The sequence below is a fragment of the Gambusia affinis genome, linkage group LG12 (genome assembly GCF_019740435.1).
Source record: "Gambusia affinis linkage group LG12, SWU_Gaff_1.0, whole genome shotgun sequence".
NCBI classification, from domain to species: domain Eukaryota; kingdom Metazoa; phylum Chordata; class Actinopteri; order Cyprinodontiformes; family Poeciliidae; genus Gambusia; species Gambusia affinis.
This window is the reverse complement of record NC_057879.1, coordinates 8,261,887-8,289,746: the sequence shown is the minus strand read 5'-3', so window position 1 is coordinate 8,289,746 and position 27,860 is coordinate 8,261,887. Positions and strand designations below refer to the sequence as shown.

The 27,860-nt window shown below is 38.8% G+C and overlaps 1 protein-coding gene across 1 annotated transcript in view; it reads left to right on the top strand.

Moving 5' to 3' along the window:
* Positions 1 to 27,860, top strand: part of LOC122840746 (sodium channel protein type 4 subunit alpha B-like) — a 60,269-nt gene that overhangs the window by 2,659 nt on the left and 29,750 nt on the right. Inside the window, exons 2-7 of the mRNA XM_044133346.1 lie at positions 19,366 to 19,671; positions 21,895 to 22,013; positions 23,504 to 23,593; positions 25,166 to 25,294; positions 26,427 to 26,518; positions 27,427 to 27,669. Coding sequence (XP_043989281.1) covers positions 19,405 to 19,671; positions 21,895 to 22,013; positions 23,504 to 23,593; positions 25,166 to 25,294; positions 26,427 to 26,518; positions 27,427 to 27,669 — 940 coding nt within the window. The 5' untranslated portion in view covers positions 19,366 to 19,404. The remainder of the gene's footprint in view (positions 1 to 19,365; positions 19,672 to 21,894; positions 22,014 to 23,503; positions 23,594 to 25,165; positions 25,295 to 26,426; positions 26,519 to 27,426; positions 27,670 to 27,860) is intronic.

The window sequence follows — 27,860 nt, the reverse complement described above, 5'->3', positions numbered from 1 at the left end:
TTTATGTTTCTTTTATTTTCTTGTCGGAACATAACGAGCAGTAATGCCTGTGGCGCCATTTAGCATTAGCTTCATTTCAAGTTGCAAAAATACAACACTCACCGGAGAAAATCACAGCAAAAAGAAATTTAACTGCAAGGATCGGGTCACTTATCTTCTTCTGTCAATCATTACAGAATTAATCAGAATTGATTATATAGCTTTTCTTTTCTAATAGCGTGCAATCAGCACAACGTGCTACAGCCAGCTACGGTTCCTTCTTCTGCTCCAATTTTTTTCTCTGCTGTCTTAACCAGAGTGTAAACTCACAAGCCACCTACAGGCGGTTTCTGGTAGAAAAAAGAAAACCCAAAATTAAAATAGAAACCGATTTGCTGGTGCATTAAATTACAAGACAAAATCCAATAAGAACAAAATAAAAAATACTACCCACAATAATATTACAAACATATATGGGGGTTACACACACACATCGAAAGAAGGTGACGACAAACTGCAAACAGCAAGACGAAATACACAAACTGTGAATGGTAAAACTCTGCAGCTCCTTTTTTCTTTTCTCTCCCCTTCTTCGTCTGTATGCTGCTCACCGGTGCTCTAAGCTCCGCCCCTTAAAGGGCTCAACATAGCAGACTGCCAGGCAGCCTTTTTCACAGCTTGGGTGGACCTAGCTCCGCCCTCAAGGATAAAGCTCCCCCCTCGGAGCTGCAGTTCCCAAGCTTTCGCCTCACAGAACAGTCCTCCGTCCTCTAATCAGCTCCTTCTGACTAGCCAGCAGCAATTAGCAAACACCCAGTGGAACTGTGCATCTGCCGAGCTCATTACATCAGCTACTTCTCAGTAGCTAAGAAGTAGCTGATACTTCTCAGGCAAAAAGTAAAAAAAAAAAAAAAAAAATTGTTAAAGTTTTAAAAGAGGAGCGACGTTGTGATGATATCCTGAAGGTGGAGTTTCAGCAGGAGTTTCTTAAATTGACAGAGGCCCAATTGCAAGGCGTTAAATTACAAAGCCAAATGTCTTTTAAGTCATATTTGATAGATTCAGCATTTTGTATAACAACTGAAAGTAACATAGTCACTACAACATAGCACAATGTGGCTAGAAAACGCACAATACAACTCCTTTAAAGCAGGGTTTGATTCTGAAACAGCACTTCAAAGTTTGAACAACTTACTGAGCACATAACAGCAGACTTAGAAAAAGCTGTAAAAGGCAGATGTGCAGACCTAATAAGACATGGCAAAGGAGCGCATTAATCAGAGAAGCAGGGGTAAAGCTGCTGCAGAGATTTATCCATACCAGGGAGAAACTGTTGACATGACAACTAGGAGTCCTGGATTTACAAACTGAAAGAGCGACAAAAAGAAAGCCACTGTTGAAAGAGAGCTGTAAGATAAAGTTCAAACTGGAGGTTGTCAGCTACGTGGTAAAGACGAGATCAAAACTAAAATGTAAACTCATCAAATTTGATCAACACTGCTCATCACCCTATCCCTTCTTCAGTAAGGATAGAAACGCTTTTCAAAGCTACAAACAGGACAGCCCTGGAAGGAAACATGTTACGGGTGGCAGAAGTTGTCATACTGGAGAGAAACTTCACACTCAAGCACAACAACATCCAGCAGAGTGGTTTACATCAATGCATGTGCAAATGTTGGAACGGCCCAGTCAAAGGCCAGACCTAAATGCAATAGAGAATCTGGGGTGAAACTTTAAAATTGATGCTTACAGACAGGCTTCTGAAAATAGTTGTTTCAGTTTCAATGTGGCAAATTGGAAAAGTTCACGGGGTGAAAATCTCTCCCACTGCTAAAAATAATGGTTTCTTATTGGTGATGAGTAACTGAAGCACTTTGATGTGAGATGTGTGCCAAGGACAAAACACCAGTTTTTCCATATAAAACATATCAGAAGTTGGGATTGTGTTTTTTTCTAACAAATCTCCTCGTGTATTCCTGCACTCTGATCTAGCATCATTGTTATCCTTTAATGCATGCTTTTGAAGAGCGAGCTCAAATGTTTGTGTTACACAATAGATCATGGATTTTTCAAACTGTGGACCTCAAATAACCTGCAGGGAACCTGACATGTTCCACGGGTTTAACCGCTGGTGCTGGAGCGGGCGAAGTCTCGTCGATGTTGAAGGATTTCTTCAGTCGTTTTTAAGTCTTTGTGGCTCTAAAACAGATGTTTGGCATCTGATTCTGCGAATGTCAAGTCACTTGATACATGAAGTGGCTGAACAAATCCATGAGAGGAAAAACCCAAGCTATGAAGGTCAAAGGAACTTTTTTTTTTTTTCAGGTGTCTGTGATCCGCTCATTCTCTTTGATGGCTGTTCAGTTTTTCCATACGGCGTTTATTCCCATCTGCCTTGAAAGTCTGAATTTTAAACTAAGTTGCCAAAGTTGACTTCTGACCAGTACAGAGTTTATGTTTGTGCTTTTTTTACCCCCTCCCCCATCATGTCTAAGTGTTTTAGATCAGCAAGCAAATTGTTTTATGTCTGAAAAAGAAAACCATGAGTAAAATACAACGAGCAGTTAAATATTGATGTTATTAATTAGAGGGAAATTTCTGCCACCAGGTGGAAGGGCATGATGTGTGTTTTCCTAAATTTTTATGTTATTATTTTTTGAGATCTTGAAGCCTACTTCATTCTTGACTCTCCAGGCCAGCCAATAATCAGGTTTGAGTGCAATGAGCCAAACTGAAGCAAGAAGTTTGGTTAATTAAAGCCACAGTACTGAACAAATAGAACAGAGCGCCAGCTTAATAAAAAAAAAAAAAAAAAAAAAAAAAATTGAGTTAATTTGCACCATGTAACCAAATTAAGTTTTTCAAACATACCACATTTACGTTTGCTTAACGTGATAAACTTAATATATTTACTTGGATAAACTCAGTTTGATTAAAAGTTGGATAACTTGGTTTATATTTTCAGTGTGTGTGATTTAATTATATTTTAATTAAAATTATTTAATTATATTTTCACACAAAGGCGACGCTGGTTTTGACGGCTTTTTTTCCCCTCATCCTGTGTATTTTTATTATTTATTATTATTATTATTTATTTATTATTTATTATTCTTCTTTATCTTCTTTATCTTCAGATAAATCGGATCATCTCGAACATTTTTTTGTTTAATAACTAACAAAAAGAGAGAAGAAATCAGGCAAGGAGCAAATACATTTTCAAAGCATCCAAACCTATTTTTAGTCTCTCAATAATTAATAAATAATAATATTTCCCTTCAGTCCAAGTAGCATTATTACAGATGTATCTACATAAATTGCATTTTGTGGGTCTGTTGTTTTTTTATTAGGAAAGACCAACACAAAGTTACACATTGTTGTGAAGTTAAATTAAAATTATTATTTTTGTTTGTACAGACTTAAGCCAGATAAATTAAGTGTGTGTTTGTAGTCACACCCCATTTATTCTAACACCTCTAAATAAAAGACCTTCATTAGCATGAACGGTGAGGGTACAAAGTGTTGTTTGGAGCTTTGAACCTTTCGCAAATTTCACTTTTATTTCATAAAAGTAAAACAAGTTTAGCCTATACGTAAAACCAGAGCCACAGTGGAATAGTCAAAGTCTGCAACTACATCCATTTACGAACCTTTAGGCTGCTTTGCCAAGATGAACAGCCAAACATTTTTGTCTCTATATGTACGTGCAAAGCTATCAGACTTTTATCTTAAAAGATATGCAGCTGTTTCATATAAAATCCTCCCCCCCAAACAAACACCTTGAAATGTGACTCTAAGATGTAAAGAAAAGCAAATTAAAATCAAATGCCGTTTGGATTATGATAATTACAAAGTGGTTACATAAGGAAATAGGAAGTTTTAGATTGTCCCAGAAGGTCTTTGTTTTCATATTAAAAAAATATTTCTGAAAACTGAAACATACTTTTCTCAAAATGCAAAAACAACAAAATAAACGCGTGTCAGGACTCTGGCTCCACATATCCAAATACATTCTCTTTTATCTTGTGCATCTCTGAGAATCTCGTACTTTAAATAGCCATAATCAGATTGATAATGCAGTAAAATGTTTATTTTAATGCAGTTCTTCATTCAGTTCTTTCTTGACTGAATGAAGCCAAGAAAGAACAAACTAGATAAAAGTGAAAAGAGAAAATGTTCGTCTGATGGAAGGAGTGATGATGCAACTTCAGGAATGTGGGTTTTGAAAAAGAGAAGAAGCGTTCTGGGTTTCTGAAAGTTAGTTTTATTCAGACAAAGAATAGCAAATGTGACCTTTTGAGGATTCTGACTAAGTATGTAATGATATATTAGCTTAGAGTGAAGCATGAACATTTTCCTGACTGTCCAGAGCAAGCTAGACAAATTTGAATATCTTGAAAAAGTTCAATATTTTATATAGATTAATCACACACAGAAATAGTATAAGCCTTGGTTTTTTTCTTCACATTTTGATGATTGTGGCTTACAAATAATAATAATGATTTTTAAAAAATCAGTATCTCAGAATATCAGAGTGTCGCAATAAGTTAAATATACAGAAAGCTGAGTGAAAGGAAAAAGTGGGGCATGAAAAGGTGCAACAGGGACAAAAATGACAGCAGAGATTATTTATGAAAAATAATCTGAGGGGCCCTTGGTTCCCCCTCAGCCTCCTTTGGGGACACCACTGCACAACGATGCCCTGACATTAATTTAGAAATGTTGATTCTCAGCTTTAACAGTCAGATATTCGGCCCTGTTGTTACGTTCATGGTCAATGGATGGCCGGAAGAGAAAGTTATGGAGTTGGGAAAAAGGAATCTGGTGTGGTTGTAAACACCTCCAGACGTTTACAAAAAGAACTGTTTACGCTGGAGACTGGAGGAAAATAAAATATCCACTTCTTTATATAACCACAAAATAATACTAATGTTAACAGCAGCAGCAAAGCTCGTGTTTGTTTATAGAAGTACCTGAGCCGTGCTCTGCCGCACAGCTGCGCATCCGACCTGCCCCGCGTGAGGGCAGCTCTGCGATTGGCCCAGCCGGCCGGAGGCAGAGGAAGGGGGCAGATGCACTCTGCCAAAGACAGAAGACATCAACTCTCAGAGGGATTTCTAGCAGAAGAGTTCCTCTGCCTTTCAACAAAATGGCTCTCCTCTCGTCTTTAGACTTCACGAGGGACAGGACTGTGATTTTATCGGATGTAAGAAAAAAAAACCACATCAGACAACAGCAACAAATAATAAAAAAAACATTAGACATGCAAACAGGTCGAGTTAAGTCCAATATTACACAAGAAATGGGGTGAGATGAACTTGAAGCTGACAGATTAATCTTCTACTTTTTGAGCTCACGGTTTTCATTTGCGGGAAAGAACTTCGTCTTTAAACACTTAGAATTAGCAGCTGAGCTTACTAAGACCAGAACTATAGGGCTTTAACGCTTTAGGGACAATAATTGTCCCACAGTTTTAAAGCCCTATGAAACTATAGGGCTTTAAAAGAATAGTTTTAAAGCCCTATAGTCTTTAAAACTGTTGGTTGTATGTTATATTTGAAACTTTTCCACAAATTAAGATAAAATGAAACTGGAAAAATAAACACCACTGCAGCAGTAGTTTTTAAAACGGCATGGCATTTACTTATTTTTTGCTGCCTCAGGTAAGCTTGTTGCAGTAATGGAATTACATAAATAAATAAAAATTTGCTTGATAATTTCTATTCCTTTTTATGATTTTATATTTAGTCATTTCCAAGTAAGTAAATTGTGCAAAAATTATAGTCGTGATATCATGATGTTAGTTTGAATATTTGAGAAGAAAAGATAAGCGGACGTGTGCATTATGATAAATGAAACAATCGTTACAACTCTTGATTTCCCAGAAAAAGATTTCAAAGATTGTAAAGAAAAATAGAATAATGCAAAAGGTAAAAAGAAGAAAAGAAGAAATAATTATAAATACAAATAAATAAATAAATAAAAGTACTCAAACTAAAAAGATAATTTTAAATAATGGTAAAGTGTATCTTATTTTATTTGTAAAAGAGGGCGGTTTGGTCAAGTTTGGTCACTAAAAATAAAATCGGGTCGTCTGAATTTCACGTAATTTACCCAAATCTGCTGCCATAAACAAAACTGTTCAGTCTTGTGATTCTGTGTATTTTTGTCATGGTAAATGTTTTATCCCTCCAGTCGTCTAGGTCTGGTTTGTCCTGTAGTGAACATTTTATCAGAATATTGTTTTTACTTAATAAATTAGTCATTAGAGATTTGGTTCTTTATGATGCTTTTTGACCGTTCTTCTCCTTCCAGTAATCTTCTGTAATTGTCCCAAAAAACTTCCATTCTGATGATTCACGTTTTTTTGAAGTGCAATTTTGTTTAAAAAAACATCATGAACGTGGTTTCGGTTGTGTGTAGGTTTTTATTTTTATTTTTATATTATTGTTTTCCATTTCCAGAGTCGAGTTTGTTTTTGAATCATTTTATTTATTTATTTTACAAAGTTAAAGTTTATTTATCTTTGAGAGGGCAGATTTGCATTATTACTATACCTTTATCAATATATTACTGGAAAGCGACGATATTATCGTTTGCAAGAATTGCTGGGACAATTTAAAATTTGTTGTCGTGACCGGCTGAGTAAAACGAAACTAGAAAATTCCTGAAGAAATTTAACTGGGGCCTGCCAAAGTGTGCCCGTCGGTTTGGACCCAGCGTTGTGATGCTAAGAATTAGCATCAATGCTAAAGAAAGCTGCAATGTAATCAATAGCATGTGGAGAATCACAAGAATGTTAAGTAAGCTGGACATGCAACATTCAGTATGATAAAGTAAGTGTATTAGCTAAAATGAGCAAATATGCTAATGTAAGCATAAATACTTTCAGTAGCATGTGGGGTATCATTAGAATGTTTACTGTCATTTACTTACTCCATTAAGTATACTAAACATGGCTAATAAGTCTGAAAAATAGAAAATAGCTTATTTAAGCTAAAAGGCTAATGCTAATCAACTGCCTTGCTGCGCAAGGCAGTTCCCTAACCTCGGATAAACAGATAATGCAGAATGATATCACTGCACCGCCTCCGGCGGTGCACTGTCCAGAGGGGCATTTTGAGGCTTTTATTTTGAAATTTGCAGTAAGCTTCATATTAAATGCCCACACTAATCCAATGTGTAAGAGTGCTTTGGATAAACCAGTCACATAAAGCCAAAAGAGCAATTACATGATGTAAAAATTCCCAAGGCTTTTATTTTGAAATTTTTGTTAAGCTTCATTTGAAAGGGTCAAAGTCATCCCATGTGTAACAGTCATTGGATTAAATCAGTCATATAACGCTCAAAAAAGCAATGACCTGATGTAAAAATTTTCAAGGGCTTTTATTTTGAAATTTTCAGTAAGCTTCATTTCAAAGGGCTAGACTCATCCCATGTGTAACAGTGACAGGGTTAAATTAGTTATATACAGCCCATAGCAGCAAGTTGTTCTAAAGGCCAGCTCAGTCCTCCTCTGTTTTAACTGAACTAGTAGTTCGAACTACAGTGATGATTATTTGTAGTCCTCAGCAGCTCTCCCTGCTCTGGGTTCCGTTGCCATGGTAAATAATCCTCTCTGCCAGCTGTGAGTGAGACATCCAGGGGGAGACAATTCTCTGTTTGAGCCAGCCAGTTTGACTAAAAAAAGCATTGCAAAAACTGTTTCCGTCGGGAACCGTAATACATATTCGAAAACCGCTTGAAGCATATGAGAGGGCTATTTGTCGTCTCACATAGTCCGCCATTCATATCTCTACCTCACACACAGTATTAACAGCGATGAGATAAAATAAGTGTGTGCCAAGGTCTGAAATTTTTCAGAAATACATGGAAGTGAATCAGTGAGATCTGTCTGCTACCCTGGCGCATGACTTTGCTCTGAAGCACCTGGAGAGAAAACTGTAAGCGCTAGATAATTTTTGAAAACATTTGACCGGAGCAGGCACGCGTATCAATGTCATGACCAAGTTTGATACCAATCATGCAATATTTGTGAGCGTGAGGGCGAGTTAAAAAATGATTTGGGGTCAAAATGTCGCTCTGACTCTCACTCTAGCGGAGCGGCCTTCACACTCTGATTTTTCCAAAAATCAAAAACTTTGGGTCGCTTAGAAAGAAGTTGTGGACAAACCATAATACATATTGACGTGCTGTCTTCACTTTAAAAGAGATCACGGACGTATCTACAAAATGAAGTTTGAATGGCGTTTCTACATAAAGTTATGACGACACAGAAAATCCTCAAAAATAGGGTATTTTCAGGATTTACTGGTTGCCTCGTCCCCTTGACGACGAGACTTGCACCTGGTGAGCTCGTTAGTGATTTTGGGGTCGTTTTTTGCTTTTTACGTCGCCATGGTAACTCCAAAGCCCACCAAAAGTAATAGCACACCTCCCGGGATCGAGCCGCACGTTTTGATACCACTTTTGTGGGTGGGCTCGCAGCGGTACGAGCCGCATTCACGGTGACGGAAGAATAAGTTAAGAACTAGAAAATTCCTGAAGAAATTTAACTGGGGCCTGCCAAAGTGTGCCCGTCGGTTTGGACCCAGCGTTCTGATGCTAAGAATTTGCATCAATGCTAAAGAAAGCTGCAATGTAATCAATAGAATCAAAAGAATCACAAGAATGTTAAGTAAACTGGACATGCACCATTCAGTATGATAAAGTAAGTGTATAAGCTAAAATGAGCAAAAATGCTAATGTTGGCGTGAATGCTCTCAGTAGCATGTGGGATATTATTAGAATGTTCTCTGTAATTTACTTAATTCCTTCAGTATACTAAACATGGCAGATAAGTAAGAAAAATAGGTAATAGCTTATTCAAGCTAAAAAGCTAATGCTAATGAACTGCCTTGCTACGCAAGGCAGCTCCCTAACCTGAGAGAACCAGATAATGCAGAATGATATCATTGCACCGCCTGCGGCGGTGCACTGTCCAGAGGGGCATATTGAGGCTTTTATTTTGAAATTTGCAGTAAGCTTCATATTAAATGCCCACACTAATCCAGTGTCTAAGAGTGCTTTGGATAAACCAATCACGTCAAGCAAAAATGAGCAAATATATGATGTAAAAATTGCCAAGGCTTTTATTTTGAAATTTTCAGTAAGCATCATAAGAAATGGTCAATCTAATCCCATGTGTAACAGTGAATGTGTTAAATCGTTTCTATAATGCTCAAAACACAAGTAGTTCTAAAGGCCAGCTCAGTCCTCCTCTGTAGTAACTGACAGTTCCACCATGTTGTAGTTCTAACCTTCAGTCTTTGTAGTTCTAAAGAGCAGCTCAACTGTCATGAGAATGAAACACACAGGGAGAGATGGAATCCTAATAGTTTGAAGCAGTTAGTTTTTCTGATCAAAGCAGGCCAAACATATCTTTACCTAAGTGTTGCCAATAGCATGTGGGGTATCATTAGGATGTTTTCTGTAATTGACTTACTCCATTCAGTATATTTAAAATGACTAATAAGTAAGTAAAATAGCTAATAGTTTATTTAAGGTAAAAGTCTTATCTTAACGATCTGCCTTGCTGCGCAAGGCAGATCCCTAACCTGAGAGAAGAATATAAAGCATTCTAATATTATTGCATCGCCTTACGGCGATGCATTAACCTGAGGGCAATACGAAGGCTTTTATTTTGAAAAATAAACATAAGCTTCATATTATATGCTCACACTAATCCAATGCCTAACAGTGTTTGGGTTAAATCTCTTATTTACTGGCCTAAACAGCCAGTAGTTCTAATTGGAAGCTCTGTTTTAACTGAGTGTCAGTTAGAACTACAGATATGGTGTTCTGATAGTCCTATTTATTATCATTAGGTCAAAGGTTAATGCCATTGCACTGGCTTGCTGCGCAAGCCAGTGCCATAACCTGAGAGGAAAAGATAATATAGGCAGAGATTTGAGATGCACTCACCTGACAGAGATATTGGGGCTTTTATTGGGAAATTTCCATTAAGCTTTATTTAAAATTGACACACTAATCCTGTGTGTAACAATGGTTTGTTAAAACCAGTTATAAAATGCCCAAAACACAAGTAGTTCTAAAGGCCAGCTCATTCCAGAGTGTCCTCCCATAAATCAGCTGCTCTGGCCTCATGTGTTCCGTTGCTATGGTAATGGATCAGCTGCTAACTGTCAGTGTGTTTGAGACAGAAAGGGGGGAAAAAAATTCTATCTTTGTGAGACACCCAGCCAATTAATATGGAAAAAGCACTCAGAACAAACCTTTGCCATTCAGGAACCGTAATACATATTCAAAAACCGTTTGAAGCGTATGACAGGGCTATTTGTCTTCTCCGATAGTACCGCAATTCATATTTTTACCTCATTCACAGTAATTGCAGTGATGAGACAAAAAATTGTGCAGAAACTTTTCAGAAATACATGGAAGTCAATCTGGGAGAGCGTCAGTTACCCTGTCCCATGATTTCACTCTGAAACATCTTGACAGAAAACTGTAAATGCCAGAGAAAAACCGAACACATTTTACCGGAGCAGGCATGCGTATCAATGTCATGACCGAGTTTGATACAAATCGGGCGATATTTGTGCCTGTGACGGCGATTTCAAAATTGCTTTGGGGTCAAAAATCTGCTTAAATTCTCACTCTAAAAAAGTGGCAGTTGGTGTCAGTTATGCTCTGCGTTTCGGCAGTTGGAAATTTTGCTCGTTTTTCGCTTTTTACGTCGCCATCGTAAGTCCGATTCCTTATAAAAGTAATAGCACCCTCCGGATCGAGAGCCGTTTGATACCACTTTTGTGGGTGGGCTCGCAGCGGTACGAGCCGCATTAACGGTGATGGAAGAAAAATAAATAAAGATACTAGAAAATTCCTGAAGAAATTTAACTGGGGCCTGCCAAAGTGTGCCCGTCGGTTTGGACCCAGCGTTCTGATGGTAACAATTAGCATCAATGCTAAGCTTAAAAACTTCCAAAGAACCATGTGGAGAATCACAAGAATGTTGACTAACATGGACATGCACGATTCAGCATGATAATCAGCTCACTAGCATGTTGTCTATACTTGACTTACACCATTAAGTATACTAAACATGGCTAAAAAGACAAAAAAATACCCAATAGCTTATTTAAGATAAAATGCTAATGCTAATGAACTGCCTTGCTGCGCAAGGCAGTTCCCTAACCTGAGAGAAGAATATAAAGCATTCTAATATTATTGCATCGCCTTACGGCGATGCATTAACCTGAGGGTCATATTGAGGCTTTTATTTTGAAATTTGCAGTAAGCTTCATATTAAATGCCCACACTAATCCAGTGTCTAAGAGTGCTTTGGATAAACCAATAACGTCAAGCAAAAATGAGCAAATATATGATGTAAAAATTGCCAAGGCTTTTATTTTGAAATTTTCAGTAAGCATCATAAAAAATGGTCAAACTCATCCCATGCGTAACAGTGAATGTGTTAAATCGGTTCTATAATGCTCAAAACACAAGTAGTTCTAAAGGCCAGCTCAGTCCTCCTCTGTAGTAACTGACAGTTCCACCATGTTGTAGTTCTAACCTTCAGTCTTTGTAGTTCTAAAGAGCAGCTCAACTGTCATGACAATGAAACACACAGGGAGAGATGGAATCCTAATAGTTTGAAGCAGTTAGTTTTTCTGATCAAAGCAGGCCAAACATATCTTTACCTAAGTGTTGCCAATAGCATGTGGGGTATCATTTGAATGTTTTCTGTAATTGACTTACTCCATTCAGTATATTTAAAATGACTAATAAGTAAGTAAAATAGCTAATAGTTTATTTAAGGTAAAAGTCTTATCTTAATGATCTGCCTTGCTGCGCAAGGCAGTTCCCTAACCTGAGAGAAGAATATAAAGCATTCTAAAATTATTGCATCGCCTTACGGCGATGCATTAACCTGAGGGCAATATGAAGGCTTTTATTTTGAAAAATAAACATAAGCTTCATATTAAATGCTCACACTAATCCAATGGCTAACAGTGTTTGAGTTAAATCTCTTATTTACTGGCCTAAACAGCCAGTAGTTCTAATTGGAAGCTCTGTTTTAACTGAGTGTTAGTTAGAACTACAGAAACACAAGTAGTTATAAAGGCCAGGTCATTCCAGAGTGTCCTCCCATGAATCAGCTGCTCTGGCCTCATGTGTTCCGTTGCTATGGTAATGGATCAGCTGCTAACTGTCATGTCTGTGTGAGACAGAAAGAGGGGAAAAAAATTCTATCTTTGTGAGACACCCAGCCAATTAATATGGAAAAAGCACTCCGAACAAACCTTTGCCGTTCAGGAACCGTAATACATATTTGAAAACCGTTTGAAGCATATAAGAGGGCTATTTGTCGTCTCCGATTGTACCGCAATTCATATTTTTACCTCATTCACAGTAATTGCAGTGATGAGACAAAAAATTGTGCAGAAACTTTTCAGAAATACATGGAAGTGAACCTGGGAGAGCGTCAGTTACCCTGTCCCATGATTTTGCTCTGAAGCACCTTGACAGAAAACCGTAAATGCTAGAGAAATATCGAACACATTTTACCGGAGCAGGCACGCGTATCAATGTCATGACCGAGTTTGATACCAATCGGGCGATATTTGTGGGCGTGACAGCGATTTCAAAATCACTTTGGGGTCAAAAATCTGCTTAAATTCTCACTCTACTGGAGCGGCAGTTGGTGTCAGTTATGCTCTGGCATTTGGGGTATCATTAGAATGTTTTCTGTAATTGACTTACTCCATTCAGTATATTTAAAATGACTAATAAGTAAGTAAAATAGCTAATAGTTTATTTAAGGTAAAAATCTTATCTTAATGATCTGCCTTGCTGCGCAAGGCAGATCCCTAACCTGAGAGAAGAATATAAAGCATTCTAATATTATTGCATCGCCTTGCGGCGATGCATTAACCTGAGGGAAATAAGAAGGCTTTTATTTTGAAATATAAACATAAGCTTCATATTAAATGCCCACACTAATCCAATGGCTAACAGTGTTTGAGTTAAATCTCTTATTTACTGGCCTAAACAGCCAGTAGTTCTAATTGGAAGCTCTGTTTTAACTGAGTGTTAGTTAGAACTACAGATATGGTGTTCTCATAGTCCTATTTATTATCATTAGGTCAAAGGTTAATGCCATTGCACTGGCTTGCTGCGCAAGCCAGTGCCATAACCTGAGAGGAAAAGATAATATAGGCAGAGATTTTTTCAGCGCCTTACGGCGCTGCACTCACCTGACAGAGATATTGGGGCTTTTATTGGGAAATTTCCATTAAGCTTTATTTAAAAATTACACACTAATCCTATGTGTAAGAATGGTTTGTTAAAATCAGTTATAAAATGCCCAAAACACAAGTAGTTATAAAGGCCAGCTCATTCCAGAGTGTCCTCCCATGAATCAGCTGCTCTGGCCTCATGTGTTCCGTTGCTATGGTAATGGATCAGCTGCTAACTGTCATGTCTGTGTGAGACAGAAAGGGGGGAAAAAAATTCTATCTTTGTGAGACACCCAGCCAATTAATATGGAAAAAGCACTCCGAACAAACCTTTGCCGTTCAGGAACCGTAATACATATTTGAAAACCGTTTGAAGCGTATGAGAGGGCTATTTGTGTTCTCCGATTGTACCGCAATTCATATTTTTACCTCATTCACAGTAATTGCAGTGATGAGACAAAAAATTGTGCAGAAACTTTTCAGAAATACATGGAAGTGAATCAGGGAGAGCGTCAGTTACCCTGTCCCATGATTTCACTCTGAAGCACCTTGGCAGAAAACCGTAAATGCTAGAGAAATATCGAACACATTTTACCGGAGCAGGCACGCGTATCAATGTCATGACCGAGTTTGATACCAATCGGGCGATATTTGTGGGCGTGACGGCGATTTCAAAATCGCTTTGGGTTAAAAAATCTGCTTAAATTCTCACTCTACTGGAGCGGCAGTTGGTGTCAGTTATGCTCTGCGTTTCGGCAGTTGGAAATTTTGCTCGTTTTTCACTTTTTACGTCGCCATCGTAAGTCCGATTCCTTATAAAAATAATAGCTCCCTTCTCGGCATCGAGCCGCACGTTTTGATACCACTTTTGTGGGGGTGCTCGCAGCGGTACGAGCCGCATTAAAGGTGATGGAAGAAAAATAAATAAAGATATAAATAAAGAAACTAGAAAATTCCTGAAGAAATTTAACTGGGGCCTGCCAAAGTGTGCCCGTCGGTTTGGACCCAGCGTTCTGATGCTAAGAATTTGCATCAATGCTAAGCTTAAAAACTTCCAAAGAACCATGTGGAGAATCACAAGAATGTTGACTAACATGGACATGCACGATTAAGCATGATAATCAGCTCACTAGCATGTTGTTTATACTTGACTTACACCATTAAGTATACTAAACATGGGTAATAAGTCCAAAAAATAGCCAATAGCTTATTTAAGATAAAATGCTAATGCTAATGAACTGCCTTGCTGCGCAAGGCAGTTCCCTAACCTGAGAGAAGAATATAAAGCATTCTAATATTATTGCATCGCCTTACGGCGATGCATTAACCTGAGGGTCATATTCAGGCTTTTATTTTGAAATTTGCAGTAAGCTTCATATTAAATGCCCACACTAATCCAGTGTCTAAGAGTGCTTTGGATAAACCAATCACGTCAAGCAAAAATGAGCAAATATATGATGTAAAAATTGCCAAGGCTTTTATTTTGAAATTTTCAGTAAGCATCATAAGAAATGGTCAAACTCATCCCATGTGTAACAGTGAATGTGTTAAATCGGTTCTATAATGCTCAAAACACAAGTAGTTCTAAAGGCCAGCTCAGTCCTCCTCTGTAGTAACTGACAGTTCCACCATGTTGTAGTTCTAACCTTCAGTCTTTGTAGTTCTAAAGAGCAGCTCAACTGTCATGAGAATGAAACACACAGGGAGAGATGGAATCCTAATAGTTTGAAGCAGTTAGTTTTTCTGATCAAAGCAGGCCAAACATATCTTTACCTAAGTGTTGCCAATAGCATGTGGGGTATCAGAATGTTTTCTGTAACTGACTTACTCAATTCAGTATATTTAAAATGACTAATAAGTAAGAAAAATAGCTAATAGTTTATTTAAGGTAAAAGTCTTATCTTAATTGACTGCCTTGCTGCGCAAGGCAGATCCCTAACCTGAGAGAAGAATATAAAGCATTCTAATATTATTGCATCGCCTTACGGCGATGCATTAACCTGAGGGCAATATGAAGGCTTTTATTTTGAAAAATAAACATAAGCTTCATATTAAATGCCCACACTAATCCAACAGTGTTTGGGTTAAATCTCTTATTTACTGGCCTAAACAGCCAGTAGTTCTAAATGGAAGCTCTGTTTTAACTGAGTGTTAGTTAGAACTACAGATATGGTGTTCTGATAGTCCTATTTATTATCATTAGGTCAAAGGTTAATGCCATTGCACTGGCTTGCTGCGCAAGCCAGTGCCATAACCTGAGAGGAAAAGATAATATAGGCAGAGCTGCACTCACCTGACAGAGATATTGGGGCTTTTATTGGGAAATTTCCATTAAGCTTTATTTAAAAATTACACATTAATCCTGTGTGTAACAATGGTTTGTTAAAATCAGTTATAAAATGCCCAAAACACAAGTAGTTCTAAAGGCCAGCTCATTCCAGAGTGTCCTCCCATGAATCAGCTGCTCTGGCCTCATGTGTTCCGTTGCTATGGTAATGGATCAGCTGCTAACTGTCATGTCTGTGTGAGACAGAAAGGGGGGAAAAAAATTCTATCTTTGTGAGACACCCAGCCAATTAATATGGAAAAAGCACTCCGAACAAACCTTTGCCGTTCAGGAACCGTAATACATATTCAAAAACCGTTTGAAGCGTATAAGAGGGATTTGTCGCCTCCGATAGTAGTCAATTCATATTTTTACCTCATTCACAGTAATTGCAGTGATGAGACAAAAAATTGTGCAGAAACTTTTCAGAAATACATGGAAGTGAACCAGGGAGAGCGTCAGTTACCCTGTCCCATGATTTCACTCTGAAGCACCTTGACAGAAAACCGTAAGCGCTAGAGAAATATCGAACACATTTTTCCGGAGCAGGCACGCGTCAATGTCATGACCAAGTTTGATACCAATCGGGCGATATTTAGCGTGAGGCGATTTCAAAATCGCTTTGGGTTAAAAATCTGCTTAAATTCTCACTCTAGCGGCAGTTGGTGTCAGTTATGCTCTGCCGCTTGGAAATTTTTTGCTCGTTTTTCACTTTTACGCCGCCATCGTAAGTCCGATTCCTTATAATAGCTCCCTTGCATCGAGCACGCTTTGATACCACTTTTGGGTGCTGAGCTGCACGAGCCGCATTAAAGGTCGGAAGAAAAATAAATAAAGATATAAATAAAGAAATAAAGAGGCATTCTATTGGGTGTAGAACAGGTTTGCTCATGAGTAGTGACTGACTTGCTTCGCAAGTCAGTCACTGCTCTCCTTATGCATTGCTATGGGCAGGCCCCAATAAAGAGACATTCTATTGGGTGTAGAACATAGGTGCCCATGTAATGTATGGAGTAGTGACTGACTTGCTTCGCAAGTCAGTCACTGCTCTCCTTATGCATTGCTATGGGCAGGCCCCAATAAAGAGACATTCTATTGGGTGTAATACGGTTATGTAATGCATAGTGACTGACTTGCTTCGCAAGTCAGTCACTGCTCTCCTTATGCATTGCTATGGGCAGGCCCCAATAAAGAGACATTCTATTGGGTAGAATAATAGGTGCGCATGTAATGTATAGGCAGTGACTGACTTGCTCGCAAGTCAGTCACTGCTCTCCTTATGCATTGCTATGGGCAGGCCCCAAATAATAATAAAGAGACATTCTATTGGGTGTAGAATAGGTGTGCCACATGCAATGTAGGCAGTGACTGACTTGCTTCGCAAGTCAGTCACTGCTCTCCTTATGCATTGCTATGGGCAGGCCCCAATGATTAAGTTGCATTCATAACTTCCTCAAACAGTTGCTCTTATCGTGTGCTCTGCTCCACTTTGAAACTAATTCTATTAATTATTCGAAGCGATGATGACCATATCACATCTGGCTGTTATGGGAATTAAATTTCATTCAACTAAAACACTCTTCTCCTCCTCCCCGCCCTGCTGAGTTTAAAACTGTACACGTCCTCCTGCAAGTAAGCCGTGCGCCCTGGCAGGGCTGTTCTCTGTGCATTTCAAAGTAGATTAATTATACACTTTAACTGTACGTTGCACAGATGGGATTATCATCACCGGTTGGCTGCTGCGTCGCTTTACTTTTACGAAGCAAAAGAAAAAAGAAAAAGAATAAGTGTTTCTCTGAATCGGTTGTTACATGACGCCGTACCACCAGGACAGAGGAAACATTAGGTCGAGCGTGTTTTTATCGACTTAGTGACATTGAGAATGTGTGTCGCGACGGCCAGCGAGACGACAATGTCACTGCACGAGATGAGCCGATGTGGTATCAACCTGGGCCAACTCAGCAGATCAGCGGGGAGCAGATAGCGTCTGGCTGAACGTGCGAAGGGATCCAGGCATTTCAGGAGAGCAGGAGATGGAAGACCCAGAGCTTAGGCCACATGAAAAGGATACAATGGGTTTTTCTGTCAAACGAGGGAACGCCAAAATGTAATCCTCTCTTTGGAAAGCTTTCCCAGTTATTGAAATGTCACACTGTCCAGTGGCTCAGATTCTGGAGCAAATTTGTAGTAGTGGAAAGCACTTTCATATTGTTTTTTTTGTTGTTTTTTTAGATTACATTGTGGCTTTTCCTCATAACCGTAAAACATCAAAGCCGTCTTAAAGCCAAAAACCTGGTTTCTCAGAACAACTAACCACATGTCCCGCTTTCAGGAACAAGACGTGCGGATTTTAAGCTGCACCAGTAACATATTTTCTGGACTACAAGTAGCTCCGGGCCGTGAGTCGCATCACTCAAAAAATATGTCATATTTACAAGTGGAAGTGGAGAATAAGTTACATTTATTTAGAAACTGTGAAACATGAGAGAGACTTCGTCCGTGTTGGTGATATGTATTTCGCCAGCAGAGCGAAGCGGAGACGCATGCGGTTTAAATCCGGGGTGATAGAGAGGCAGTTGCGTTGCATGAAGCAGTAACATGAAGTAGGCAAACACATACGGACATTTTTATTCATTTTTTTTTTTTAGCAACTACCACAGTGTGGAGACGCAACTCCTTCCTCTCCCAGCAGCACGTTCAGTATTATGTGTTTCTCAGGTAGTTGACGCTACAATCAAATAACCATGTTAACTTCAGTTAGAAAAATACAGTGTTCCTCTAATAACCCTCTAACGACGTTGTATCAGCGTTTGTACCGGACTTGCACTGAGAAGTAGCTCGTACAATGAGCTCAGCAGATGCGCAGTTCCACCGGGTGTTTGCTAATTGCTGCTGGCTAGTCTGGAGGAGCTGATTAGAGGAGGGAGGACTGTTCTGTGAGGTGGAAGCTTGGAAACTGAAACTCCTAGAACGAGCTGCACCTCGAAGGCGGCGCTCGGCCCACCCAGACGTTTTCCACAGCTGAATGGTTGTCATGGGAGATTCAAGGATTTCTCCGACACACATGAAAGAATCAAGGCAGCATTCCAGGCATGTTATTGATGAGGGAATAACATAATGACATGATGTAAAGCTGAGAAACAGTTTATTTAGAACCCAACAGTGGAGTCGTCTCTCCATGTCTGGTTATTACCATCTCCCTCATAGCCCACCACGAGGGAGATGGTAATGTTTAATGCTTGGTTCATATCTGTCAGTGTGATTTAACATTTAACGCAACTGTCAAAAAATGTGTTATGAGGAGGAAAACCAGCAAAATTATGAAAACCTGTGTGACCTACAGCTGGTAAAATGGAATAGTTACAATGTCAGTCCTGTTGACCTGTAAGCCGTCTTACAGCTCAACCCTTAGTGTAGCAAAGGGAACAAAACAGGTTGACATCTTCTAATTTATCCATCTACTGAACCTTCTGTTGTCTACACTCCCACTGATCTGTGCTAAGTTACAGAGGTCATTAGGCGAGAGGCGGGGTAAACCCTGGGCAGGTCACAAGACACACAACCATGCACACACGATTCAGAGAGAAAATTTAACCTAGCAATCATGTTTTTAGACTGTGGGAGGAAACCAGAAAGAACCGATATATGCACTGGGAGAACAATGCGAAACCATGCAGAGAGACTCAAATGGGATTCAAACCCATGACCTTCTGCTACAAATGGTGCTACCGACTGGGCCACCGCACAACCCACATCCTCTACCTGCAAAGCATATCTTGGAAAATCTCTCTTCGCTCTTTCTGACCTTTTCTCTGTCTCCCTCAGAATAAGTAAATTCTAGTACAGGACGATCAGGATGAAAAGATGGCAGCCATGCTGTTACCAACGGGTCCTGACGGCTTGCGGCGGTTCACTGGCGAATCCCTGGCTGCCCTGGAGCGGCGGGTGGCGGAGGAGCAGGCCAGGAGCTCCAAGGATTGCACCGAGGCTCAGAAGAACGCCGAGGCGGCCAAACCCCGCGTCGACCTGGAGGCGGGCAAGCAGCTGCCGCGCATCTTCGGCGACATCCCTCCAGAGCTCGTCGGGGTTCCGCTGGAGGACATCGATCCCTTCTACTACAAGAACCAGAAGGTGAAAACGTTTTGATGTTTTTGTCTTTCAAAGTGAAGGCAACAGCACTTATCTTTCTTTCTGAGAACATTTTCCCTGTCAGCGAAACAACTTCTTCAGTTCAGTTCTGATGATATAACCCATCGGGTTATAGTCGGATGGCAATTAAGTCAGTATATATTTATTTATTTGGTAACTTTTTTACATTTCCATACACAAGTTGAAAAAGAAAAAACACAAAATGCTGAAAAAAAACCCACAACACAAAACTAGCATAAAAATAGATCAACAATATTTAAATTCTTGTCAATGCCATGAAAACAAGGTGTAGACCAAAAAAAGTGCGAGTAGAAGCATAAGTTTATTATACTTTCACTTTCTAATAAATATAAAACTTAAATGACAAGTCAAAGCAGCAGAATCTTTACTGCATATTTTTCTAAAATCTCCAAGGAATTCCAGCTGCTTGTAGACAAACTCATAAAAGACAGCATTGTCAAACTTATTGTATTTGTATAGCAAATTATTTATATATATTTTTTTAAGGTTGAAGAACAATTTTCACTTCTCACAACAATCATTCCAATCTAACTGAAGGACAATTGTTTTAAAAGTTAGCCTAGACCGTTTTTGGGTGTTTTGCTTTTTAACTTCTTCCCAGAGCTAAATAGAAGAGTTTATTGGCTTAGCCCAGCGATGCTGTGCTGCCCATATATATGCCTGTTTAAAAACTGTTGAACAGCGGTACGTCAGTGCATATTGCTAATAATAACCAACCAATTACCAACATTTCCGGCAGGTTTATAAAGTCAGTTGGCCTCCAGTATTAAGCACTAATTACTATTTTTGGATTCTAAAAAGATGGAAAAGGAAAATGGAGAAAGGAGCACTTCAGACGTCAGTCTATTGTTTTCCCAGGAAAATCGCTGCTGCTTGAAATTTGTCATCGGCCATGTTTGGTCTGATGCTCGTCACACTGACCAATCACAGGACACCAAATAGAGATTTCTTTCTTTTGGTTGTTTTTATTTATTTATTTTACTTTTTTTTTTTTTTAACAATGAAACTCTTTGGCTACAGCAGCGTAAGACAATTTAGGATTTTCTTATTTATTTTACCGTCTTGCTCTCAGTGCCTGATTTGTCGCAATTCCCGTGTTTCAATGGTTTCATAACTGCTTTAGATACAGTGAGCCACTTCTTTACCACTGAAGACCCAAACTTGAATGTTCTTCCATCTTTCCAATCGTGAGGACCGATTGGAAAAATGTGCCTTTGTGTCTCCTCAAATTTACTCTCTGGGTTAAACAGGGATATAGTTAGTCTTTTTTTTTTTCTATTTTATTGCATGTAGTCGTTTCTAAATTCAGAGCAAAATGCACATTTTGTTATAAAATATGGATTTATTGTAGGATTTTTCACACATCTCAAACCAAGAGATAACAAACAAAATAAAAAGAGGAAAACTGTCAATCCAAATGATGCACATTAACAATTCAACAACACAAAAACACGATATAATCAACATGAATTTGTTAATTTCACCCTTTTGAATATTCCACATTAGTGGAATATTCAATAATATAATAGTTCATTAAAGAAATGCATTTGGAGTTACTGTCTTAGTGTCGAAAGCATAAGAAGTTTCCACTAGTGGTGGAATCAATGGAAACCTCCCTTTTGGGAGGAAATGTTCGCGATCCTTCAAATAATTTCTTCGTTGCGGCTGCCGTGACTAAGACAGCCTCCCTGCGTCTCTTTAGATCACTGGTGGATTCTGAAATAGGATTAGCAAGTTTTGATTTGCTGAGCTGGTGGATCAGGCTGCCGCCCATTAATGGAGAGATGAAAACAGGACATGGCAGCCATTCTCAGGGTCTCTTTGTTTTGGCATGTGATGCGCTGCTGGATGGGAGGATTATCCAAAGAGCAGGAAATATTTAAATAAATGCCACATCTGTTGGGGAAACATGCCGTCCGCTTTGGAGTTGCCTCCATTATCTCAACTTGCCCCGATGACTGCCGGTGGTGGAAGTTAGCACAGATGGCAGACAGAGAGATTGAGTCAACACTGTGCTGCTGCTCCCTCCCGGTAAAAGGAAACAGCTGAACAGCTGCTGACGGCTGATGCGTAGCCTCTCTCCACAACGTAGCACGAGAGATTCACTGTTAAAATGTTTGAAAATGGGATCTTTTTTCCCCCCTAGCCTTAACACTGGTGTTTGTCTTGTGCTTCTCTTTGCAGACTTTTATAGTACTAAACAAGGGGAAAGCCATCTTCAGATTCAGCGCCACGTCTGCACTTTACATATTAAGTCCGTTTCACTTCATCAGATCGATTTCCATAAAAATCTTAGTCCATGCATATCCTTTTTTAATGACTTGTTGGTGTCTGTGTTTGTTGACTTTGCTGTTTTAGGAAGATGTTAGGACAATATTGAATAAGGTGTCATCTTAAGATTGAGGGTGAAAAAAGAGACAATCAAGATAATAGTCACTATAATTTGACGTCTCACCTTAGTTAAAGTTAATATGTTCCTTAATCTGCTAGATAAGCCAGTTTCTAATATTCAACAAAATTCAAACTCACTGGTTTGTGTTTGGCTAGCAAGTGTGAAATGGACACGTTTCTGACGAGTATAAGACAAAAGGAACCGTCCAGCTGTGGAGGACTCTGAAAAAAAGCCAAGAACTCACGGAGAACTAAAATAAGGAAATGTGAGACAGCATTTCTGCTAGTAAAATGGAGTAATTATTGAATAGTGAGTAAAAGTAAGTAAGAAAAATCTAAAAGTTTATCTGTTTGATCATGTTTTGTAGCATTGTCTGTGGGCATCCTCGGCCCGATGGCTTAATGTTGTTTGGGAGGCCAAGCCACAGAAACGTTTGGGAGCCCCTGATCTATATAACAAATAGTTTCTTTCCCTTTAAAATGTATTGCAGACCACATATATTCCTATAACTTTAGTCATAACGACAGTGGTACATTACCTCCGGGTATTTACATCTCTGGAAAACTTTCATGTGTTATGTTGTCAACCTCAAATTTCACCGGTAGATTTTTAATTGACTTCCATCTGAAAAACAAACATTAAGTTCCAAATTATTATCCTTGGTCCCGTTAACCAAACTCAGTGAAACTACACAACAAAACACTGTGAAAACACAGGAATCTTAACAAGTGGTGTATTACTGCTCTAGCTTATTGTGCAAATATCGTAGTGCACTTTGAATAACACAAAACCAACTCATAGGCAGCTTTTCAGAGAGCTTGTTTTAAGTCAATAAGTCTTTGACTTTATTGATGGAAAAAGTACAAGTGCTGGTCAAAGCTGATGGGAAGATGGATGGAGCTAAACACAGGTCAACCTCTGAATGAAAATAGACAGTTTGAGTTTGCAAAAGTCTGGTTGGAGGTTCACTTAAAGCCGATTGAGGATTTGTGGCGAGACTAGAAAGTGAGATTGCTCTACAAAAAAATAAAATAAAATACTGAAGGAGGTTGAATGCATCTGTGTGCTCCACTTTCAACATTTTCATTTGTAGAAAGAAGGATGTATCTTTTTCCTTCTGCTGTGCAATTATGCGGCGTTTATTCATCAAATAACTATGCTAATGAGTAGGAAAAAAAGCCCCACAGGTATGAATACTTTAAGAAGACACTCTACAGTATATGTGACAAAAAACAAACAAACAAGCAAACAAAAACGTTGCCTCATAGTTTCAGTGTTAATTCATAACTCTACAGTGACTGTATTACTCTATATTCTGGTTCGCTACCAGCTTGCTTTAGAAAAACAAATGCTATATTATGTATTTCTCTGCCACTCCACATTTTCCTGAACCATTCGCACGTTGTTTAGCTATTTCATAATGTTCACCATCCTGACCAACTGTTTCTTCATGGCCATGTCCGACCCGCCAACATGGACCAAATACCTGGAGTAAGTAAAGCTTTATCTCTCCCCGCTTTACGTGTTTTTGTTTCGTTTGTTCATCCCAAACGTTGCTAATGCCGAGTTGCCGGGGTCTGTTGCTTTATCAGAGACTTCTGCAGAATTACTAAAAATGTGAGTACATGTAGATGTGGTGCATGTCGTGTTCATGGTGCTCTGAACACACCGTCGGCATGCCGTGGAATGAGAAGAGCTCTGAACGTGTTTCCAGGACGTTCCTGCTGTGCATGACGAGAAAGATTCAGTGGAAACGTTCATTTTTACGTTTGTGTTGCAGCTTCAACAATTATGTGAAACTTGTTTTGAGAGAAAATGCTGGATTTCTTCCCAAGGAATTGGATAAAAACAGATCATTTGCAAATATTCCAAAATGCATACAAAAAACAAGAGATGCTAGAAATTTCCTTATACCCACATCTTTGGCAAAACTTAAGGCTAAAAGTTTGGGAGCAGAGAAAACTAGTGGATTTGAAAGTGAAACGTGCAAACTGTTTTTTTGTAACTGAATGGTCATCTATCGCTTCTTGAAAAAAGTGAAGTGAAGTTTCTACTTTTTGGTCATTGCCAATATTGATATTTATTTATTTATTTATTTATTTTTTTTGTCAAACGTCCCTGCCAGACCAGAGGATGATGTCAAAATCACAGGAAACAGCTACTGGTGACCACAAGACCCTCAATAAAATACACAAAACTCTTGCGTTTATTCATTTAAACTTACATTTAAAAAAAAAAAAAAAAAATTGAACAAAGCTACTAAGAATTATTATTGATTTTCTGTTTTTCCCAGGGGTTAAACATCGTCTGTCTTAGCTAGGTCTTATTTTCCCACCGCTCACATTCACTTTGTTGAGATGAAATATTTTCAGACTGAGCTTTCTGGTTTGGTCTGGTGTAAAACAATAGCCTGAATATGTGCACATATGTCCGCTGTTGAAGGGGCAGAATCATAAGTTTTCTAGGCACTTTGTGCCATTTTATTGCACAATCACATAATTGACCCCCATTTCTTTCACCGAAAGACGAATGCATCCTCCATCTTTAGTGCTGGACGTCTCAGATTTGTAGATCCTTTTCCAGAAGGTTGTTGCTAATATCCTATAAAAACAAACGCTGTGGATATCAGATGTGGAGTGAAAATTAAATCTTTAACAGGCAATACAAAATGAATATCTTGTGCACATTTAAATTAGCATTCTTTAAGTCATTAAGCTTTACCTAGCTTAAGGTAAATTTGCAACTAAAGGCTCAGCCGCTGGAAGAGGCTTCATGCTTTCGCTGGATTAATAAACTGCTGCTGCTCCTTGTTGCTGAATTCATATTTATGCCGATGACAATGTCCCATGCTGTCACTTTTTTTTGGCTTCAAATTGGGTTTCAGCATGTTATTCTTATCTTTCTCTCAGTTTGCTTGCGAAATCATTTCGTCATTGTTATATTTCCACAGAAAACGTGTCAGTCCGCGCCGCAGCTATTGCAGTTCATTTTAAAGCAGGGCTCAATGTGCGTCTAGTGCCCGTAAACGTGTGTGTTCATCGTCCCGTTTCTAACGATTCCCAGGTACACCTTCACTGGCATCTACACTTTCGAGTCGGCAATAAAGATTTTCGCCAGAGGGTTCTGTTTAGTGCCGTTCACCTTCCTGAGAGACCCGTGGAACTGGCTCGACTTCATCGTCATCATCATGGCGTGAGTAGCTGTTTCAAAACAGTCTGTTTGATTTAGCTAAACTCCCTGAGACCAGTCAACTGCTTAGTCTGAAAACAGCAACACAAAATCGCTCTTAATACACATTTCTGGAACTTAATACGAAATGTTATTTTGTGTTTATGTGAGTTTAATTTTTTTGCTCTGCTATTTGAAAACAATACAATCTGTAATTGTATTGTGCTTTGTGTTGGCGTATTACGTGGTGCCTTTTGATTGGATATTGACTAATTTATGAAAGAAGAAAGTACTTGCTCGTTGTAGAGGTCTGGCACCTTGAGAGTAACACAGTCTTTTGACCGTCACTTTCTATTTGTTTTGAATCTGTTTGTTATTTTTATTTTTATTTTAAGTTCAGTAAAGACTTAAAGATGACCGTCGGATTCAAGACCTCTTTTTGTTTTTTGTTTTTTTAGAAGAAACGGAAGAGCGACATGTTCTCTCTTTCGCTACTGCTCTCTATAGCTAGTAGAAACTGGTGATAAAAGCTATCACTAGTATCACCGGAAACTAGTGATGGGTTGGCGCTCTTACAGCTCCATTTCCATTACAAATATGATGATATTTCGCCAATATCGAAAAAGCACAATTTGCAATAGCGTCGTTTCAAACATGTCACAAACATGAAGACTTTGTTCACGTGATAAATCATTAAAACCATGTCGCATCATCGCGCTCCAACTACTTCTTGTCCCACTCCTCGTTTTTTCTATCGTTTCCAAAATGTTTGAAAAGTTACCTTGAAGATGCTTGGAACGTGCTTTAATTTTACCGTGGGAAAAGTGGACGAATCCTTACTTTACAATTAATTAACTGGTAATAATTAATGTGAATAATTTTGAGCCACACTTTGACAAACCGAGGCAACCAGAGAGATAATAAACTCACAATGCGCTCCGTTTTAAAGCTGTGCCCGTCTGTTTGTGTTGTGATAAACCTTTATGATCTAAACTCCCTCTCCTCTCCTCTCCTCTCCTCTCCTCTCCTCTCCTCTCCTCTCCTCTCCTCTCCTCTCCTCTCCTCTCCTCTCCTCTCCTCTCCTCTCCTCTCCTCTCCTCTCCTCTCCTCTCCTCTCCTCTCCTCTCCTCTCCTCTCTTTTTGCACCAAATTCCAGATACGTCACTGAGTTTGTGGATCTTGGGAATGTCTCTGCGTTAAGAACCTTCAGGGTACTGAGAGCTCTGAAAACCATCTCAGTCATTCCAGGTGAGGCAGCCGACACCGTCCGGCTTCTTCCTCTGTAAAGTTACACAGTAAAAAACGAGCAGCAAAAGTTTGGTTTGTTTAACAAATTATGGATAAATAAATTACAGTGTTCATTTAATAAAGTCATATTTTCATCATTTTATTCATACATTCATAAACACCAGAGTTCCAAACTAAATATTTTATTTGAAAGCCAAGTGTCTGGATTTCAAACTAACATTTTGGTTTGAAAACTAAATATTTACCTCAGTCTTAAATGTTTAATACAGAACTAAGTCTTTAGCTTGTGAACTAAATATTTATTTGGGAGCTAAATATTTGGTTTCCGAACTAAATATTTAAGAGAAATATTTAGTTTAAATTTATGACTGACTAACATTTAGTTTGCAACTAAGTCTTTAGCTTGTGAACTAAATATTTATTTGGGAGCTAAATATTTAGTTTCTGAACTAAATATTTAAGAGAAATATTTAGTTTAAATTTATGACTGACTAACATTTAGTTTGCAACTAAGTATTTAGCTTGTGAACTAAATATTTACATAAAAAGTTAATATATCTAACAATTTCTAGTTTGAAAACTAAATATTTAGCTCCCAACTAAATATTTAATTTAAAATAACAAAACACTTAATAGTTAGCTTTTAAATGAGTAGATGTCAATGCTTAGTTTGGATCTCTGACATATGCAAATGTATGAATGACTTGAAAATATGACTGAACAAAGAAAACATCTATTTCACTCTGACAGGCTAAATGAACTATAAAAATTTTTCTGTTAATTTTTTAGCGTGTAAATCTACAAACGCCATCCCATCTCTTCTCAGTCCTACTTTTAAAACGTTCCACACCTCATAAAAATCAGCGTTCCTCGTCTCTTTCTTTCCCCGTGTTTCCGGCTCCGTCCAGGTCTGAAGACCATCGTGGGCGCTCTGATCCAGTCTGTGAGGAAGCTGGCCGACGTGATGATCCTGACCGTCTTCTGCCTCAGCGTGTTCGCCCTCATCGGCCTGCAGCTCTTCATGGGTCTCCTGCGACAGAAGTGCGTCCGGAACCTCGATCACTGCATCAACTCCTCGTACACCCCCAACACCACCTTCATCTGCAACAACCGGACCTGGAGTTCGCCGGACGACTTCCTCACCAACGAGGGTCAGCACTTAAAGGACTGTAGCTGCGTTTCCATTACAAATGTGTGCAGATCTTGCCGATAGTCTGCTAATGTCAAGAGACACAATTTCACAAATGTTTTTATTGAATTAGAACTGAAATTAAAATCACAGGCGAATAAGCTTGTTCACGTAATAAGTTGTCAAAACTCATGGCAACAACGGATGTAAACA